The sequence below is a fragment of the Echeneis naucrates genome, chromosome 9, assembly GCF_900963305.1.
Source record: "Echeneis naucrates chromosome 9, fEcheNa1.1, whole genome shotgun sequence".
Taxonomy (NCBI): Eukaryota; Metazoa; Chordata; class Actinopteri; order Carangiformes; family Echeneidae; genus Echeneis; species Echeneis naucrates.
Genome location: NC_042519.1, coordinates 19,842,574 through 19,863,990, shown reverse-complemented (window position 1 = coordinate 19,863,990; position 21,417 = coordinate 19,842,574). Strand labels below are relative to the sequence as shown.

The 21,417-nt window shown below is 42.5% G+C and overlaps 1 protein-coding gene across 1 annotated transcript in view; it reads left to right on the top strand.

Annotated features, from left to right (window-relative positions):
* The window catches only part of fbxl17 (F-box and leucine-rich repeat protein 17), a 199,876-nt gene that overhangs the window by 67,412 nt on the left and 111,047 nt on the right, over nucleotides 1-21,417 (top strand). The window contains exons 7-8 of the mRNA XM_029510041.1: nucleotides 1,023-1,130; nucleotides 10,880-11,010. Of these exons, the coding sequence (XP_029365901.1) occupies nucleotides 1,023-1,130; nucleotides 10,880-11,010 (239 nt within the window). The remainder of the gene's footprint in view (nucleotides 1-1,022; nucleotides 1,131-10,879; nucleotides 11,011-21,417) is intronic.

Sequence of the window (21,417 nt, the reverse complement as noted above, 5' to 3'; positions counted from 1 at the left end):
TCCAGCACTGACCAATCTTCTTTTGCATATGTTAAAGTATATTTCTACCAGACTTATTTGGAGTTTCATAAAGACACAATGAAAATCCAGACAGGTACACTTAAAAAAAAAAAAAATGAAATAAAGATTTTTGTTCTCTAATGTTCTTTGATGTTTGTTTTTCGTTCTTTTTCTGCTTGTCTAAAGTCAATTCTCTCTCTTCTCCCTTTCTTCCTCTCATCTTATTTTGCCTTTGTGATTGATGAAGAGTTGGAGGAAGCACTGAGCAAGTCCACAGAGAGGACAAACAATCTCCCACATATTGTTGCAGTGCTGAGTGTAGCGAGGGAGGTGAAGTAGCTATCAATACCCCTATTGATGACTACAGTGGAAGCCGGTGGAAATGTCCTGCTTCCATATTGATCCCTGATCCATTAGGAGCTGTTAGCAGACGGGTTGGTGAATGATGGGGAGCAGTCCATCCATCATAAGTTGACGCCCACGCTGCTTGGCAGACTCATACTTTTAGCTGTTTTGCCCGTTATCCTCCTCCTTCCTCTTCCTCTCCTCCTGTGATTATCCTTCGCTCGCTCTCCTTTTCTCTGCTGCTCCTCAAACACCAAACATGCCCGGCCCGCTGCACGGATGGAGCAGATGAGCACACATTTTGGTTCGAATTTGACAGCACCTGTCTCTCCACACGCGCAGATTTTGAGAAATACTCTTACTAGAATTATTTGCTAAAATTACCAGCAGGTGCAACTTTTCCCAAAGCAAACCGAAGGGGGGGGAACAAAAACTAAACAAAACTCCTGACGTTCTCTGACGTCTTTTCGCCATCTCCAGCCTGAAAATGTGAATAAAGGGAGCATCTTCAACTGCTGAAAAGATAATGACAGATAGAAACAGAAGAGAGGGCAGATTTTAACTTTGCCCTCCTTACAGAGACGCTAATACAGTCTCTGTGTTGTGTTCGCTTCCCCTTGTTATTCTGTTCTCTTCTATTCCATCATAATCCGTTCCCGTTCTCTTCCATTGTCTAGGTCACTGATCGGTCAGTGCAGGCTGTTGCTGAGAATTGTCCCGAGCTGCAGTTTGTTGGCTTCATGGGATGCCCCGTGACGTCTCAGGGAGTCATCCATCTGACCGCTGTGAGTACCACACCAATCTTTGCTGTGTCAGAGTTTACCTGCAGCCCTCCACCCTGACCTATTATAGGAAGCTCACGTTGTGTGTTTCGTTACAGCGCGACTGAAGACGCGCTTCCTGCAGCACAGTTCAAAGAAAGTTAATTTCAGTCAACAGCTTAACCTTTTTGAAGTAATTACTTGCATCAGTAAATGCTAACAGAAGTTTTTTTTTGTCTAATCCTGTTACTGGAGGCCAGCTCCCCATGTTGCTGCAGGCCATGTATTGTCTCCAGGGGGGAAATTTAACTTTTGGAGAGTAAACTCAGGACCTCGCTGTGTGTTTTATCTCAGACTTAGTTCTGAAGTTATTTTGTGTTAACTTTAAAATCTCATGAAAGCCTAATGAGATGAATCCTAATAATACGCTGCTGTTCTGACTTCACCCTGCTGTTTGGATATTACCATGCTAATGAGCAGGGCTCCGTGGTAAAAGATGTTCCATGCCATATAAACATGGACACACATGCACTCGCATGGTGATTGCTGGAGTTGAAAATCACCAGGAAATATTACACTTAGTTCCTCTGCTCATTTATTTCTTTTTTCCCTAACATGACATCCAACTACACTTAGTGTGTATGCGTGTGTACACTACACCCATGTGTGCGTATGGCATGTCCACACCCAAGTGTGCTTGTGAAATACAATTCGATTTGGGTTTGGTGTGCGTGTGAGTGCGAACGTACCCTTGTGGACCTCCGTGGGCCCATTCCTCCTCAAATGCAATTACAGTTGTGTTAATAGGACTCAGACACCCGATGCCATGCTGCATTATTAGATTAAACAGCAGATTAATTTGTGCTCATACTTTTGGCCCCCTATCATCTCTGCAGCCTCCGCTGACCTTGGCCATGGTGTTGTAGACAGACAGTAATGAAGCCAGCCAGTCATAACAGTATTAGCATACCTGGAAGTGGACGCACACACAACCGCCCACACGCCCAGTCTAGCACACCTCATTATTATTTATTATAGTATTAACCAAGGTGAGATTTTAGGAGTTCAGATGAGCAAGTTTATAATTTTGATAATATTCATGTTTTTTCTTTTTCTTTCTTTTTTTTTTTGGAAGATGCGCTATTTATCTAAACTGAACTTTTTTTTTTTTTTTAGTGAAGGTTATGAGAATTCGCCCGTTTATTTTATTGCTGATAACTTTGTGTCAGTTCGTACGTCTGGTGATAAGTACCAATAAAATTGCAGCACAGAGAGGACAAAAATATATATCAGGTGTCACCATTATACTGGGAAGTGCTGGTGCTAAATTCGTTTTTCAACTGAAAAATGACAAAGAAACTGAACACCAAACTAAAAGACTCACTTGTCAGAGGTTCTCAGTCCGATTTGACCTTTTTGTGTGTGTGTGTGTGTGTGTGTGTGTGTGTTGACACACTCTCTGGTAAGCCTCTACATCACTGCAGGAAAGGTATATTAAAAAAAAAAAAAAAACAAGCAAACACTTGTTTGTGTTTATGTAAAAACAAAACAAAAATGATATATTTGTATTGGCCTTTCTAAACTCTCAAATGACGTTGGGCCTCTTACATCCTTCTGGTTATCTTGAACAGGTGGAGCATTTTTAGATATCCAACATTTATTCAAATTTGCATGAAGACTGATTTTTTTTTTTTTTTTTCTTCCCATCGACTGCTCACTTGTGGTGGAAAGGTGGTGAAGTGGTTAATTTGTAGGTAGTGGAAGTTTCTGGCTCTGGTGTGATGGTAATTTATGAATGGTGATGAGATGGAAATGTTTCAGGGGTATCATTTTGACCACAGTCTGTCTGTACAGATTTAGAGTCGAACCATCTCTCTCTTTGTTCCTGTCACAGCCATCATGTCTGCGATTCATCTCTTTCGGTCCTCCTCCTCTGCTCCCGCTCCGTCTCCCTCTCTCCATCTCTCTATGATCCCTGACAGTAATTATCTCGTTTAGCAGTAGATTCCTCTTCTCATTCGTTCCCACTTGGTCCCATCCAGCGTCGATTGAAAATCATATTCTCTCGTTTAGAATCGTTGCATTGCTGATGACTCCGTGGACCTGCATGCAATTCCAGGACTGCAGCGCTCGTCTCTTGTTTGATTATCACAGACTCCCTCCCACTTCTTTTCTTCCTTCATTTGTCTCTCTCGGATAATCTTGCCACCCCCCCCACCCGTATTTGCAGCCCCGTTATCACCAGAAAAGGAGAGAAAATCCATTACTTTTATTAACTTCTTTCATATGACACGCTCATTTCAGGTTGATGTGGTTGTTTTTTTTTTTTTTTTTTTTTGCCCCCGCCACACCATTACAGACTTCACACATATTGGGGTCTGAGGAAATCAATTGAAATCGTATTTTCTTAATCAAGTGAGCCGATAGTCTTAATAGGCCACCCATAGTGGTGAGCTCAATGCAGATGGTTTGTGGAGTAACTGTAAAACTATGGCATTTATGTTCCTCTAATGGTTTTGCAGTGTTTCAGTCCCGCGGGGGCTGAACGGTTCCTCCGTGACTTCGTACCACAACTCAATATTTGTAGCCAGGCGCTGTTTGATAAATCATCATCTTGCTCGCTGCTGAAAGGCAAAATCAAGATTTCTGCTGTCAGAGGGTGTAAAGCTTGTTAATCGAAAACAAGCCATCTAACACAACCTTTACTTCTTGATATCAAACGTCACCACAAAATCTGTGGTGATTTCAAGAGCAGATGCATGCGGTCTTTTTTGTGTCGCCATGCCAGTGACATAATGTACATTTTTATTTATGGTTGGTTTTTGGAATGAATATGGCTCTAAGCTCTCGACATTAAAATAATATTTTTATTGATGAGGCCTGCCACAGTGTAAGGCTGCATAATGGATACAAACGGCCTTGAGATGGAGGCTTTGTGGGTGTCCCAGAGCTCTCAGTGTGAGTTGGTGCCCTCCATCAGCAGTCAATAGGAGAACCTTAATATATATATATGTTTATGTTTGTTTGAGATTAATCCTTTTCCTAATTCATTTACAGCGGGTTGACCCTCTAGTCAAGCCTGAGTCGAGCTACAGAGGCGGAATCATGATAGATCTTCGTGTAAATGTGTGATTTTGTGTGTGTGTGTAGGTGCTGGGCGTAAGAGCAGAAGGGTTCAATCAGCCAGTTTGAGTGTAACTCATTTTTTCAGTGGGTGTGTTGTGCGGTGGCTGGCTTCTTGACAACATTGATTTGTTTATTTCAGAAGCAGATATTATACAGTATTTTTTTGTGCTGCTGCAGCTTTGATGACACTTTACTCACCACAGTTTTAGTACCTGTTACTTGTTCAGTGTCTTTCTCTTTCTGATTTTGGTCGCCGTTGTTTTCTGTATGTGTCTTGCACATACAGAGGACTTTTTTCTTCTTCGTCGTCTTCTCAGCTTTACTCTTGTGGTTCATGTGTTTTTGTCTCTCTCTCCCGCTCTCTCTCTCTCTCACACACACTCTCTCCCTCTGTCTCTCCATCTTCCTGTCAAGTGGTGCTCTTTTTCTTCTGGTTGTGATTAAGTCCAAGGTCGGCTCTATCAGAGAGCCAGTGTTTGAGAGCGGCTCTGGGTGCCAGAAAGCCTTCATTCCTGCAGCCTTAGATGTCCACTGATGGCTTCCCTTTGCTTGTCATGCTTACCCACAATGCCCCTCCTTATGCATCAGCCTATCATTGCCCTAAGACACTGCGGGCCTCAAAATGCCTTTTTTGTGTGTGTGAAAGTTCCCACCCTCAGGAGAAATAGAGGAGGCCAAAGACATAACAAATGGAGAGACTGTTGAAAAATGTGTCAGAGATGAAAAGAGGTATATTTGGAGACTTGTAATGGCTGTGTGTTGTCTCTCTGATGTGCAGAACTTGGATGTTTCTGGTCCTAATTTGGGGCCTTGTAGATTAATTCAGTCGTGCTGCTCCAGTGGTTTTGTTGTTCTTCTCCCAAAAAAGTCTGGACCTTTTGATAAATGCTCTCTAAATTTGACAGAATTGGACTGTGGGCAGTACCTCATTCTTTCTGTGTGTTTATGAGCAAATAAAACAGTCTGGTTTATGACAGGGAAGCTATTTAATTTCATAACCAGAATCACATGTTCCACAATCCTGGTGGCTTAGTGGAGTGGAGCCTGTACTTGCAACACACTGAGTTCAAATTTGATCTCACAACCAATGAAGAGCAAGAAAAATGAAGTCAATTAAATAAAAATTAAAAGTTTTTTTTTTTTTTTTGCCCTCGAACAGCGGCTGGAAACAAAAGGTTAAGATCCAGGTCTCCACACCCACTAGTCCACCACTCCCTCCCCATGTAGGATGAGTGGTGTCTGGCTTTGCTGTAGACTGCTGGCCCCTTATCTCCTCCCCCTGACTGGAGCACAGAAAATACATAATCACAGTGCCCTGTGTCAAACTGATAACCCCCAATGCAACCCAGAGAAGTGAAAGTCCGTGCGTGTGTGTCTTCTTCCCATGTATGGACGTGCGTTTGTGTGTTTTTGCTGGTGTGTGCTTATAGATGTGTATTGTGTCTCGGGGGAGGTGGAGAGGATAAAAGGGGGAACGAAGGAGCAGAGGGGATTTGGAGGAAGAAAGGTAATGGGGTTGTGGGGGTCGCAGAATGAGTCGAAATTGTAATAATTTTCTTCACTGCTGTATAGAGGAGATTGGGGGATTTATGAATATAATGAACAGAGAAGAGCCTGCGGATGATTTGTGTCTCTTGCAAGAGTAATTGAAGAATAATTCATTTGGCTCTAAGACTTTTAACCCACCGACAGACAGAGATAGAGAGGTTTTTGACCTCTGGAGGGAGGGATATCATGTCTCATTATTGGCCCTAGTAGTGTCACTGCGACTGCCATCCAGTTGCTGTTGCACCGGTTTGTGAACGTGCGTGTGTGTGCGTGCACGCTTCCTATGTGGCCATTTGGCTTAGCGCGGCGAAGAGAAACCAACGCTCTCTATCTCCTCGAGCCTTTCCTCGCCACCGAGTTTGTTATCAACACCAACACATGCAGGATTAGCGAGTGAAAGGGGAGAAAGAGAGAGAGAGAGAGAGAGAGAGGAAAGGGGGGCAGGAGCGGGAAAAATACAAGATAGACAGTAGATGGGCACGAGACAGATTAAGAGAGAAGTTAACCACACATAAACTCAGTCACTCATCAGCTCGCTGGCCCATGACTGAAGAAGACAGTGTATTTGTGATACCAGTGCCACGGCCTTTCCAGTGTATTTTCAAATATTCATATCCCTTTGTCTGCACAGGCCACGTATTTATATTTGTATGTTTGTCTGAGTATGCATCTGGAAGGAGAACGGGAGGAAGCGGGGGGGGGTTGCATGTGATTTAGCCTTAGCGCAGAGGGATTGTCTCGACACAGCTTTCTCCTGTCTGACTGAACTGTCTGGGATGCTCCGATATGGGTGGGGGGGGGGGGGGGGGGGGGGGGGAAGGGACAGAGTGTATATGCATGAGTGCGCGCTTGTATTCACCTGGTGACATCGCTGCCATTCGTCTCACCTCTTCGCCCCCCCGGACGCCCCCATCCTGTCTCACACCGTCTCCAACACATGCGGACAGCTGAGCAAAATGTGTCAGGGTCACAATGCCACCTCAACAACACCCTGTGACTTTGGCTTCCTGCTCAGGACTTTGAATATTACTTCAAAGTGACTGTCCAAACTTCTGCCTGCATTGTTTAGAGGATTTAAACTTCCCTGACGAGGGGGAGTTTCCACTGTTGGGGCTACTACTCTCCCCCCCCATCCCTTTTTTCACAGACGGTGCCCTCAAACTTTTTTTTTTTTTTTTGGTTTTGAGGAGGGGGGTGTCTATATTCATTTCTCTTAGTGGGACCTATATTTCATTGACCAAACTCGCACACTAAATCTTGAGGTTAACTACAGCAATGAAATAGCAACTCATTTTTTCCAAATCCAGCATGTTATTTATGACTTAAACAATGCTCGCTCTGTCCGTGTCCGTTTTTAAATGTCATCGGGCCGCTCGTCAGCTGAGACACTGAGGTTGATGGACGGCAACAGCCATGAACTCATGCCGCTTTGTGCCAGCGTTCGAGCCATGACATCATACCCGCTGCATGGGGTCCACCAGGCCTCGACTTCCTGCTTTGGCATCATGATGCTTGACGTTGTGTAAATAGATGTAGTAATAGCACAGGTAGTTATAGCTCTGCAGCTTGGCACAGCAAACACAGGTACACACACACACACACACACACACACTGTGCACCAGACTGTGACATATACTAATGTAATAAAGTGTCAAATCAGCCTCTCCAAACGTTGAGCTCCAGCCTGTGCTTGGCTGATGGATAGCATTTACTGTTCAAACAGCCGGTTGTTTTTCTTTCATTTAAAGTGGCGTTTTGTGTTTGACCCCCGATTCAGACTCTCCTTTTTCTGTTTGAGAGTCTCCTAAATGAAGCAGGTGAGAGCCAAACTGCTCCTCCGGTCATGTGGACCGAATTAAACAGCCCCTCCGCCCAGTCCTTGGACCAGAACTAGTTCTCCGTCTTTCTCTTCTCAGAAGTGAAGTGATTGCTCTTGTTTCATTTTTTCAGGTTAGATTATCTTGTTTTATAAAACTAAACTGATTTGGAGCTGCTCAATAAACATTCCCATCCAGTTTTGTGATTTTATCTTCTTTTGATTTTTTTTTCTCCTGCTCTGCGGCACAAATATTTTAAAATTTAAATTGATAACAGGCCCGTAAACAGATATCAAACCTATCTTTCTAGGACGGACCTAATCATTTATCTTCGATATAAACATTCACAACTTTCAATTTTGAAACACCTGATTTAACAAATCACAGATTCTGTACAATATATTAATTAATTAGCAAGTAAACAATGCTTTATTAGTTTATGAGTTTTAACTTTATTTTTCTTAAATATATGGAAATGGTGTGAAAATATAATCGCTATGTGAGAAGTAATTATAAATATGATGGAAAAAATGTATCACAGTAGAACAATAGTGTCATAAAATGGAATTACTCATTGTGCAATTTTCTCACAATTGCAGTTTAATGCAGTTTTGGAATTATTGCGCTTCACACTGCCGTTGTTTGTGTGGGAACATTTGTGCACATAATCATTGAAATTTTTGCTGTGATCAGTGTGTGTGTGTGTGTGTGTGTAATAATGTAGCTGGGACTACACGCTGGCTTCAGAGCAGCTGGGTTCTGCAGGTTTTGGTGTTTTTACGAGCAGCATGAATAATTATCCAGGTGTAGCTGCCAACTCAGAGGAGAGGAGACAAACTCTGCCTGGTTACAGACCTCAGCCAACGAGGAGAAAAACCGGCCGAGCCCGTCGCTGAATCCCACTGCGCTTTATTTTGTTGCTGCGTTTCTCCCCTCTCCTGCCTTCCTCCTTCGGTTTCACTTTTTTTTTCCCTCCCCCTTTCTCTTCGCTTCCATCCCTCTTTTTCCTCTCTCCGTGTGAATCACTCGCAATGTCTCCCTCCTCTCCATTTCTCCATTTATTTTTCTTTCTTTCTAGGCCCATTTATTCCAGGATCACCGAAATACACGAGCAGAAAATAAGCTGTATTGTGAGTGGAAGTGATTAAATAGGATTGGAAACATTAAAACCTTTTGCCCGAGTCAAATGATCATAATGTGTCAAACAGACACAATAGAAAACAAACGGGCACTGTGGCCTGTCCCATTCTGGCGCTGTGACTAATTACTACTTTATTTTATTTTATTTATTTATTTATTTTTTAAACATAGCTTTTTGGTGGATTTGGAGGATATTCTTTACTTTAGGAGATGTGAAACTGTGGAATTTATTTTCCTCCGGTAGTTTTCACAGATGGATTAACAAAGTTACAGCGTGAGCCATGACCGACTCTTTCCTTTCATGCAGACATCTGCTGAATTTTGTGATTTTCTTCAACCTAGCCACACTCTCATCCAATCAAAGCCCGCCCTGGTTGGCCTGGTTTCTCATTGGCTATCCACATCAATGAAACTGCTTCTATTGGTCGTAGTAGAAATTCTATCTCGCAGACATAAGCAGTTTTGAAGATTTTGGAGAACAAATACTACTTTTGATGTTGAGGCTTTTAAAATGGACTCCTGGCTTAAATACCATAAATACTAAATGCAAAGAACTGTGTGTGTGTGTGCGTGCGTGTGCATGATTGAAAGTCAGAAAATGTGTGCGATGGTGATGTTGATGGTATATTTTCCAACAGTGTAAGCATTTTAGTAGCAATGCCTAAATCTATGTTTGACTTTTGCATTTCCTTTGTTTTACAAACAGTGCCACCACATACACACACACACACACAGATCAGCCTCTTCCTTCATAAATAATTTAGCACTTCGATCCAGCACTGGCCACATGGCACATGACAGTTTGTGTGTACATATGTGTTGGTTTTAATGTTTTTTCCTGCACGAGCGTCTCCTTGCATGTGTGCCTGAGTCTGCTAATGCATGCAAATAATGACCCCCCCCCCCCCCCCTTTCATTAAATACCACAGTTTATCATGTCAGGTCAGTCCTTCCTGACGATGCTGACCCATCTTCATGCACACAAGCTGCTTAATGTTTATTTCATTAGTATGTCTGAAGCCTGTCCTCACAGCATAGGCGATGATATGATATATACACAGAATCAGCTTCATGTTTATTTCATGCCTAAGTGCAGTTTTTGTCACCAGAGGTGTGATTCTCCTTTGAGGAGTGACAGCGTGTAGCCACAGGCCACAGTGTTTGTTTGCAGTCAGTGTTTGGGTCTCTGCGTTTTCATTTCTGATGTGTGTGGAAAAGTGGAGAGTGTTTACATGTGTGCCCACTTCACACAGCGAGCTGCGGCCCTTATCCGTCCTTATCCATAGTTATATGTCATGCCTATGGAGCGGACAGCAGTGCTTAGTGATCTTAACACCAACGCTAAGCTTGTTTCCTCTTTAGCCTTGGCCGTGACATTTACCTCCCTGGCGATCATCCGGAATATCGCACCTCTATTATCCCTCTTTCCTGATGTGTGTGTCTGTGTGTGCACCTGTGCCTTAAATAGTTTTGAACATGTATCACAGAAAATACACCTGTGCTGTGCCTCACATAATTGGAGCGAGCGGGGAGGCTTGTTGAACATTGTGACAGTGCGGGTTTTTTTTAAGAGTGTTGTCGGGAAGTACAGATTTTGACTGGAGGATTAATCTAAACTGCCTCTTATAAAGTATTCAGATCGGAAAGGGGGATTATTGAAAGTCGGCGAGATGAAAGGGAGGGAGGAAAGTGAATGCTCATATCGGCTCATAACCCCGCTCACCAGGCACGCAGACGCAGAGCAGTAAACAGTAACAGTGAGCTATTTGGTGGCGTTTCTCTGCCTTGCTCGGTTTTATTTTGCATCATGATGTTTTTTCATTCGTGCGTTGGAACACAAATATACAGAAATATGCGTTTTCTCATTTCTTTGTGAAACAATAAAACCATCCATGTAATTCAGCGCCTTGTATTTCAGAAATTTTCTCCCAGAATGCTTTTCCACCACAGCTGCTCATACTAAGGAATCAGCTGCTGGTCCTTCTGTGAACAGACAGGAATGACATGCCTGTAGAGCTCTAAGTTTTTCTTGTGGTTTTGGGGAGTATTGTTATTTGGTTGCCTTGCACTGCACCGCTACCTGTCTGTGTGAATTTGCCACGATGAGATCATTGAAGCGTTTGCGTGTGCTTCCTCTTGTAGCTGCGTAACCTGAGTGTCCTGGACCTGCGGCACATCTCGGAGCTCAACAACGAGACGGTGATGGAGGTGGTGAGGAAATGTCGGGACCTCAGCTCGCTCAACCTCTGCCTCAACTGGAGCATCAACGACAGGTTTGTCGAGGAAGCTTTACTCGTGAAACTAACGTGTGTGTGTGTGTCGGTAAGCTTTCTGGAGAAGCCGACTCGTCACACTGAGTAGACGAGGAAAAAGGACATGGGGTACAAAGTTCAACTAGAGAACTTTCCTCCTAAAGCAGCCGCAGGAGGAGCCTTTGGTAAGAAAAATAGAAGATTAGACAATTGCAGCAGTTAGAATAAGATCAAAAATAAAAAATCTACCAGCAGTACCAACGAGCCCCCTAAAAGAAGACTGATGTGTCTGATGCTGCATATATGACTAACGGCTGTTGGTGATTATTATTATTATATGTTTTTAAGGGAATCATCTGTTATTCATTGAAAGTAATAATTTTACTTGTGAACTACCAAAAATATTGACAAATATGCCTCTTTCTGACAAGAGTTAATTTGAAGGTCTCCTACGTGACAACATTCATCTGTGGTGATCCTAGAAACAAGAAAATTTTAATGATTAGTTGTTGAAGGCCAATGAACTACTGACTGATTAAGATTTCAAATAGCCACACACACACACACACACACACACTGCATTTTGGATAATATGTTCAAAACTGCCTAAATGGCAAAGATGAAATTCATGTGTGACACAAGCTTCTGAAGCCAAGGCCACACAAGTGTTCAGCGCTGACATTTACAGTATGAGATTCATTGTGGTTGTATATTGTACACAGATAGAGACACTTAAAATTAACACAAAAAACAAACTGTACTGAAACATACTCTCTATGCAAACATTGGCACTGGAGAGGAAAGACAAGAATTAAAAACACAAGTTTAAGGAACAACAAGAGCTCTTTCTTTGTTTTCCATCTGTCTGTCTCTCTGCTCGTCTTTCTTCCTGCTCCCACTCTTCTTTCCCCTTCCATGTTTTTTTTTTTTTTTTTTTTTTTTTTCCCCTCAGATGGGAGAAAGCCTGGACAGTATATGATGGGAAGAGTAAACCATCTCCTCTTTTATTTATTATCTTGTGCTTTATTCATCTGTTTCTATTTAATCTATTGATTTACAGCTAAGGCTGTGGCTTGTCTACCGGCTGTACTCCCCACCCTGGCTTTGGAGTGTGAACACAATATTGAATTTACCATGGTGCATAGCAACAGTGGGCGCAGCGTCTTTGTGTGTGTGTGTGTGTGTGTGTGTGTGTGTGTGTGTGTGTGCGCGTGTGCGTGTGTGTGAAATCATTCTTGCATTATTGAGTTTACAGCAGACATGTGGTTGGAAGGTTATGGTAATACCTCATCCGCCTTCTTTCAATCAAAAAACATGGAGTTTGGTGAAATCCTCACAGGAGCACATGGTGTTATCAACTTCTTGCCTTTACCGTACTCATGCACCCACTCTCTCTCTCTCTCTCTCTCTCTCTCTCTCTCTCTCTCTCAGACAAATACACACATTGGGACCGCCTCAATTGATTCAAGGCTGCATTGATTCCATAATGATATTTGATGCATTGGTGTAGGTGTGTCTGACTGGATTTGTCTAGATCACCTGTGGGAATATTGGAATTTAAAACGGTGTGTGTGTATATATATATATATATATGTGTGTGTGTGTGTGTGCGCCTATTGCTGCTGGTTTATGAATGAAGCGGAGACGGTAGGAGGTATGAAAGGCTGAGGTGGACATTCATAGCTGAGAAGCCCGACATGCTTGCTGCTGTGATGCTGCACTGCCTCCACCCACTCACCTACAGGAGGAATTTAAAAATCCAGAAGAGGTAATGCAGGCTGTTTGCTCTGCCTGGTCTCCTGGCCCTGCAGCCCTGCACCTCTCTGTGTGTGTGTGTGTGTGTGTGTGTGTTTTTTGTACTTGCTGACTGCTGCTCAAGGGCTTGGAGCAAATAAAAGCCAGCCGCTCATAAGCTGCTTTATTGTCACACTTTACAGTTACGCAGCTCGGAGTTGGGGAGTGGGGATTTATTTGAAGATAGAAACTGTCTGGGTGGTCGTCACGATGGGAAGAATGAGGAAGTGTGCGTGAAAAAGCGTGGGCTGCGATCACCTGGTGTGACATAGATTTACAGACAGATTTAAGAGAGTTTCAGCGACAGAGGAAGGTGACGGTTGAAGTATGAGGCATGACAGTGTGCCGTTTTCATGCAAAGTCAGCAAGATCTAAATTCTGCATGTGTCACCAAAGTCACAGTGAAACAGTAATGTGACATCATTTAAAGTGGAATAAAAAATACAGTTTTATGTTCGAACTTGGACTGCAATGCTTATGAAGGATCCTCTGCTTTCTCATGTAAATTATTGCCAACCAGCGCTAAGCTCTAATAATGCTGGCGATTGGCTGTTCATTTACAAGAAAATTTTTAAGTTTGTCAAGAGTTGAAATTAAAGTTTTACTTTCATGTGTCCTATAATCTATACACATTTCCAATTAATCAGTTTTTCTTATTTCTATCAAAACTGTGGTTGAAGCTTTCCCCAGACAATCTGTCAGCAATACATTTTTCTCATCATAAACTCTGCTCCCCACATTTCCTGAGTCTGCTGATTGATAAAGTCACAAAAGTGCCAAAAAATGCAGAAATAATTTCAGCAAATTTTTATAATGACAGTAATTGATAATAATTAGGACTGTGATTTGAGAAGAACGTGGATCAGTGAGCAGAATCTGAATTAGCACTGATAAAATCTGAATAATTACAGCAAGTTACATAAACACACGAGCACGTACACACACACACACACAGGGAGACAGGCTGTTTAAAAATGAGATTGTATTGATGTTGGTTTTCTCCCATGGACCGACTGTTGGTGTGTTTCCAAAGCGAAAGAACCAAAAAAAAAAAAAATATATATATATATATATATATTTTATTATGCTGGGAGTTCAAAGAGTCAAAGGTCATGAAGGTCACTGCCCTCAGTGCTTACACACACCGGGATGGCTCACCCCTCCCTCACATCATCCCTCTGAGGGTACAGCTGGGTCACTGAGTGTGTGTATTTCAAAGTGATGACAGTGTGCTGTGAGCAGGTAAACAGGCAGAGGAAATGACCCCTTATTTCCAGGATCAATTTGTCCCCCGACAAGAGGCCATTGGAGCCCTCTGTGGGAGGTAAAGCAGTTTGGATATTTTTCCCTTTGGTTCTTCTCTCATTCTCCTTTCCTTTTTGTCTCATATAAAAAAAGAAAAAAAATGTAGTAAACGCCGTCGCTCTCCTCCAGCTTCCTCAGTAATGGACAGAAAGAGTGAAAGAATGTGAGATATGATGACCAGGCGCGGACTTCCCACCGCCGCAGTCCAAGAGGCAGATTGTGACCGTAGGACGCCTATTATGTGCCCACAGTCATTTCGTGGGGATCGGGGATGTGATGTGCTGCAGGTGGGAAGCGTCGCTCCTGTTATTTCTCTGCATCCTCTTCCAGCGATGATAGGAGACCAAAGTGGGATTGTGTTTTTCAAATGTCACAGCGTTTGAAAACGGGGAGCGAGTCATGCTCAAAGTGAAACGGCGGCGCAAATGGCAGCACTCATGTTTTAAAACGAAGTTGAGTACACAGTGTCAAAGTTAAATGGTGTCGCTTTCTGTTTTTTTTTTTTTTTTTTGAAGGGGGCCTGGTGTCTTTTCTCTCTTTTCTAGCTTGCGCGTGGTGCATTTGTGATTGTTTGTTTTTGTGTGGAGATTCATTTACGACCTTGTTGGTCATATCAATACAATTACAATATAATAACCTGAACCTGTTTTTTTTTAACTCGTGTTCTGCTTTCCTGACCGAAGTAAGCCGATCAAAATCGCTTCATGTGAATCTCATGCTCTCTGGACACATAACTTTCTGTGGTGCAAGCGCACGTCTGTTGCAATAAACCTCCTCGGTGGTTTTGGTCTGAGCAAAGACTTCGCCACTATTCTGCTAACATTAGCTCATGCTGCTGGACACAAGGCCTGAGTTGACATACAGATTTATGTGCACCCTCCTCTGTGTCTGTTTATGTGTGCGTGAGTGTGTGTCTGTGTGTTGTGGTCACTTGGCATGTAGTCCATGCTGAAAGCAGATGCACGGAGTAAATGAGTCATTTCTTTTATGAGATCTGTATTGTTGGAAGTTGGGCATTTCCCAGAATCCCAGTTGTTCTTTCCCTTGCTCCCTCTCTCTCTCTCGCTCTCTCTCTCTCTCTCTCTCTCTCTCTTCGTCTCCGTCTTTCCAACGGATTAATTCAAACAGGGTAATCAATATCGGTCCCCTTTTTCCTTTATTTGATTTTTCTTCAGGCCAACATTCACGTCATATCATAACTTTTGAGCGTTGCAAATCACAGCCCAAATGGGCTGCTCTGCATTTTTCTCCCCTCTCACTAAAATCGGACCATATGAGGGATGACCAGGGGCCCTCTCTGACTTTCAGGAGCTTATAAAGCAGGAAATAATTGGAGAGGCGTTCTTCCAGAAACACACCTTCTCTAAAACTTGTAAGGCGTGTGGATTTGGAGGCGTTTGCAATGGAAAGTCATTGCAAATAGCCTCTGTGGCAGCCAGCTGGCAGATCTCAGAGCCTGGAATAACGTTAAACCCCAGAACTGAAAGAGTATAAGATACATCAGTGTGATCACTGACGTGTCAAATGAGACTCGGTTGCTGTCCTCTGCTTGGACACAGTGAAGGTCACCAGGGACGGTATTTGTCAAAGTTGTACATTTATGACACTTAAAGCAGATTTTAAAGACCAATTTATGAATAAAGACGTTATTTGCTAAAAGTGGAGACTAAAGAACGTTAACCGAGCAATTTGCTCCTACTGGAAGCAATTTCAAGGAGTTCCCCCTTTTGTCAAAATGTTCAGAAATGAAGGATTTAATGTTTATCCACCCTTTAAAGAAAACCATTAGGATGTGATTCTCCAGCGTGTCTCTTAGAGATGACGTAGAATGAAACATTGCTTTGGTAAATGAATGTTGTGACTGTTTTTGTTTAATGTAATTGAAAACAATAGACTAGACCTGTTTCTTTCCTTAAACTCAAGGTTAAAGATCAGACAGAAAGCCTAAAATTTCATGTTTTATTGTAACTTAGTTGTTTAGAAACACAATTTTAAGGAAACACAACTGTATCATTTAAAGGACGATTAACATTTGATAGAAATTTGAAGTTGGTTTCATGTGTGAAATATTTGATTTTCTACGTTTACACATGACGTTACCAAAAAGTAGCCTTCAAACATTTGAACAGGGATTCCATTGAAGTGAAAGGGAATAAAAATGAGAACACCAGACTGGAGTAGGAAATAAAGTGTGACTGCAAGCAAACATTTTCAAATAATAGTTTATTACCACATCGGAATACTTGGAAGAATATTGAAAAGAAAAGTGATGATGATGCTGTGAAATCATATCAATTAGGACGTATATAATAAACAGTGCAGAAATTTACAGTCATTGCAAAACATCTTAGATGGTTTCAATTAAAAAAATCACTAGCAGCCGCAGTTTGTTGTTAAATTGTTAGTACATTTGTCGGATCTGTAAAATTCGAGCGGATTGCTATTGTTCCCGTGTTTGTCCAATCAGATTTGAAGCAGCAGTCTACAGCTGGTTAGCTTAGCTTAGTATTAAGATTGGAAACAGTTCCCATAATATTCTATTAAAAGATTGGTTTTTGGTTATTGATTCAAGAAGCCAGTGGTAACAGCTTTAGTGGTGTTGCCACTGACCCTGGCCATCTGTTTCCATCTGTGTGTAGTGTGCTCGGGCCGCTGGCTCCAGTTTCATATATTACATTACAGTACATACACCAGAGTGCACCAATCTTCTTATCTGACTTTCAGCAAGAAAGCTGGTTTTCCAAATGTCAAACTTTTACTAGAATGGAAATTAATCTTTGTCTGATTTCATTTTTTTTTTTTCCCGCAGTTCCCGCATCAAATAAGAAAGAGAACAAAGTTTTGGAAGGAGAAAAAAAAAAAAAAAAAACTAACGAGAAATAAAACTGTTCTAATTCTTATGTATGTGTCAAGGAAAAATATTTTAACATCTTGCTGTCACATTCTGGAGGGATAAAAGTCTGGGAATGAAGTCTGTGGTAATGAGAAGCTTTTTTTTTTTTTTTTGTGATTTGAAAAAGGGGCTGCTGTCAGTGGGGTGTTATGAATGTAAAATGCTGTGGGGTGCAAATTCTCCGACTGACCCTTCCTGGCTGTTTGAGGCCAGCCTTAAAGGTTCGCCTGTGAAAGAAAGCAGGCCAGTGAGTAAATCCCTCAGATAAGAGGTCATTTAAAGTGTCATCTATTGTGGAAGCTCAGCGTCCTGCCACACATGGGTTTCCTCCAGCAACTATTTTTAGGTAACCCCTCCCTCCTCTTTTCTTTTGGTTTTTGTGGGATGTTTTCTAAATGCCATGGAAAATGTCAATGGAGCCTGTACCAGCGGCCGACAGACATTTGTCCTTGTCTTGTTTCTCCACCACCTGTCTCTCCAGATTTGAGTGGAGGTGCTGAGGGGCCTTACCCTGTCCTTGTCACTGCGTTTTCTGTTCTTGTATTTTCACACATACAGCACAAGGAATCTGCAACTTGAACAAACCCAACGCTGCTTCGATTTTCACGCCTCTTTTCTCCTCTTCCACTGGGGAAGCTGTGGCAGGACCCTCTGATTTGTAAATTAAAAACTCTTTTTTTTATATATATATATGTACATTTCTTTGGGCTTACTTTGCTGGAGCAGATTGGTTGTCAGCAAAGATTAGAGTCTTGCTTAGCAGAATGAATACACAAGGAGAGCTAGTGTTGCCCCCGTTGTCAGACATGATGTGAAGAAAAGGTGCGGGAAAAACCAACAAGGTGAAATGGAGGCAGGGTGATTAGGTACGGCAGCTGCACACGTATGCATGTAGCAGATTTTCTCTTCATTTCTCTCTCAGTTACGTCTTTCATCTCGGGCTCTTACTCTTTGTTCTGTCTCCTTTTCACACTTCATCTACCCTCGAGTTGTCTTTTCTGTTTTCTTTCCCATGTCTCTCTCCCGCTCTCTGTCTTCCCCTCTCTCTGTCACACACACAAACACCGGGGTGATTATTTCTGGCAGGTTGGGTGTGAAAGTGTGCTATGATAAACACGCCGCCGTGGTTATTAATTTTGAGTAATGGCAGCTTCGAACTCCAGTGCCTTGATAAGTATCAGAGATGGAGGGAACATTTGTGGCGCGGCGCAGAGACACAATGAAGGCAAGCAGCTGGAGCTTATAGGCCACAACAGCGTGAGACCTGCTGTTGAGCAGAGGCACATATCCACAGCGTGGTGCGCCTCTGCATACACCCTGAAATGTCACACCCTTGACTGACTGAAATATGTAGTATAAAATAACTTACACATATCATTAGCACTCTGATTTATTTGCTGTTGCCCTCCAGTGGGGCTTGATCCTGACCCGTCTAGATGATGCCAAGACGTCCTGCTGCTCCAGGGTCTTTAGTGTGATTGGAGTGCTCCCATTTCTGGAAGTCATAAGATTTGATTTGTGATGCATTGTCAGTGACAGCTAAGCGGCTGCTGAATTTAAACGTGATCTTTGACTCATGCGACCCTCTTTTGGGGACTTACTGTAACAGCATCAGTCTCCAGTGCAGCTCACAATGGTGTGCAGCTCACAATGGTGTGCACCCCAAATCAGAAGCATTTTGCTGAATTAAATGTGGGATTTTTTTTTTTTTTTTTTCTTCTCTCAGCCAACTACATGACATTTAAAACGTCAAACATACTCATATTCATTCACACCAAAACCAAAATAAAGATGTGTCGGCAACATTGTTATTACCTTAAGGACCATCCAAATGTAATCATTATAGCGAAGCACTACATCTCCCAGCTATGTAACATTAGATGCAGGCCTTGAAGTACTATAATGTCACAAAATTAGACATGAGCATGACACTGAAATTTCCCTGAAATCTATTTTAACCTAATTAATGTCCCATGGCAGCAAAATCATTGGTGACATTTTGACCTTACATGTTGTTTTTTTTTTTCCTTTAATATAATTTTGTCACCATAAAGGTTTACCCTCTGGTCTTCAAGTCAGAGAAAAAAGATTACTTTAGCTTATTTCCAGACCAGTAAATATGAGAAACAGCCACTAAGAACAGCACAGTGATGCAAAATGCATGCAGATTGTGCATCTTCTACCAGAAGTGGCCGTCCTTCATTTAATTTACCCACTGATCTTATTTTACTGTATTTTAGTTTTTGGTTTTAGAGTTGATCTCATTTTCATGCTTTTATCCAGTTCCCCTGTTCTTGGACTGATCTTTTTTTTTTTTATTATTATTATTATTATTATTATTGTTGTTAATTCCACACTAAAGGTTAGATAGCTCTTTTTTTCTCACAGTTTGTGTGTAGGCTCATTTCAATGTTTGATTTATGTGTTTAATTCATTTCAAATCATGCTTTTCTGACTTGTTTTCCCCGTGATGAATTGATTTAAGTCAGCCTGTCTGAAAGGGAGAGGACATTTTTCTTTTATCTTCAGCACAATTATTCATTTCCTTTAAAATGATAATTGCTCAACTTCTAAGACGGGCACATTTAGCCTTCCGCCTTACTAAAAAAACATACGCACGTGCCCGTCTGCGGCACTTTTCTGTGCATCAATGGCTGCTTCAGGACATATGGCCTTAAAGCTCCGTGTTTGACTTTCACCCGTGGAGCCTTGCTGGCTTTTCCACTGCATGTGGTCATTTAGCAGCTGGGTTTGCGGGTCATGTGTGAAAGTGATTTGAGTCACTCAGAGTCAGTGTGACAACTGAGCACGCAGGTAATGCAATCACACAGAAAAGTCCTCGTGAAGTGCTCCGTTGGCCACAAACCAAAGCCGGTGAACTGCGGTCGGTGACGCCTCCTCTGCGGGAATACGTGGCCATCAGCGCTTCACGCTCCCTCACCGAAGGGAGCAGGAGTCGCCACAAAGCTTCAAATTACTCTCAGAACTGTGAATTCTTTCCTTTCACGAGACGACATACCTATCTCAATGTCCATTTTACAACAGACGTTAATTGTCCTCCCAGCATGTGCGCCGTTAAATTGGGCCTAAAATGGTGCAAAATGAAAGGCGGCGGTGTTGAAGTGAGGCAGACAGAGTTATGCAGAAGGGGAAAGTTCAGACTATGCGAGTCGTTCTTGCGTGGAGAAAAATGAGGAGGTCATTATTCTTGTGGATTCTTTTGTGGACAAGACTTCTGTACGCAACTTGAGTCGTTGTTGTTGTTTGGTCTTTTTTTTGTTTTGATTTGTTTTTTTTATTTGTTGGTGAGTGTGTTTGACTTACAGGTGGTACACAGCAGGATCTGTGGCTTATTATGGTTATCCGTACTGTGGGGTCAGAAAGTTGCCAGTATAATCTAAATGGTAAAGAGACCGTGGGGCTCGGCTGCCCTTGTTTCACCATGCTGGAGACCTGGCATTTGGCCTCTGTTTGAGGACCAAAGCTGTAATTTTCTCTGTCTTCCCCTGTACTCTGGCTTTTGGGAGACTGTGTCAGATGAATAAAACAAAAGCCATATTCAAAATTATTCTTTTATATGCTCATCCTTTTATGCCATATTTCTTTATCATCAAATGAGCACATGTCCTCGTGCCCTTGTTCCATCCCACCAGCACTTTCTACAATATTACTCTTTTCTTTTTTTTACATTGCTGTGCTGCTTTATTGGTAAAATCCTTTCCCCTCTTTCCTTCCTTCCTTCCTTCCTTCCCTCCCTCCCTCACTTCCGTGCTTCCTTCCCCTCCTCTGGCTTCTGTGCCCTGAATATCTCCCTCCATCTCCCCCTGCCGCCCCTGTCTTCCTCCCTGCAGCGCCGCCACCCCACCATCATTCTCTCTCGTGTGGCACTCATTTGTGCGATCGCCTTGTTCTCACCCACAGCACATCCGCTGCCCTGCAAATGAGAGCATGGAGAGCGGCTGTGCAAAGGGGAGCACATGATGCAGGGCCCAAGGACCGGGGTTTAATGAAGCCAGCCTAAATGAATTTACGGCTTTCCATTGAACTGCTCTGTCCCACGTGGCGGACTAGCACCTCAGCCTTTGTGTGGGAGGCCCCCCCTCCGCTCTGCTACCTGTTTGTCTGACACTTCTGTAATTAGCCGCCACTATTGTGGAGAGTAATTGCGTATTAGAGCCATGTTCTGTTTGGGGAGGCCTCAAAAGTGAACATTTTTATGCAAATGTTCAAAATCAGGCCTAGATGAAGAAAATTACCAAGGGTTTTGAATGCTGGAAACATACAGGAAGACCATTTTCTCCCAAAGAAGAAGAAAGGAAATTATGGGTACCATAGCAAATGGATGGAGGGAACTGTGCGTCCGCTCAGATTTGTTTGTTTGGTGGGATACTTGTGTTAGTCTCCAGAGATAAATGGGTTATTTTTTGCTGTGTGGC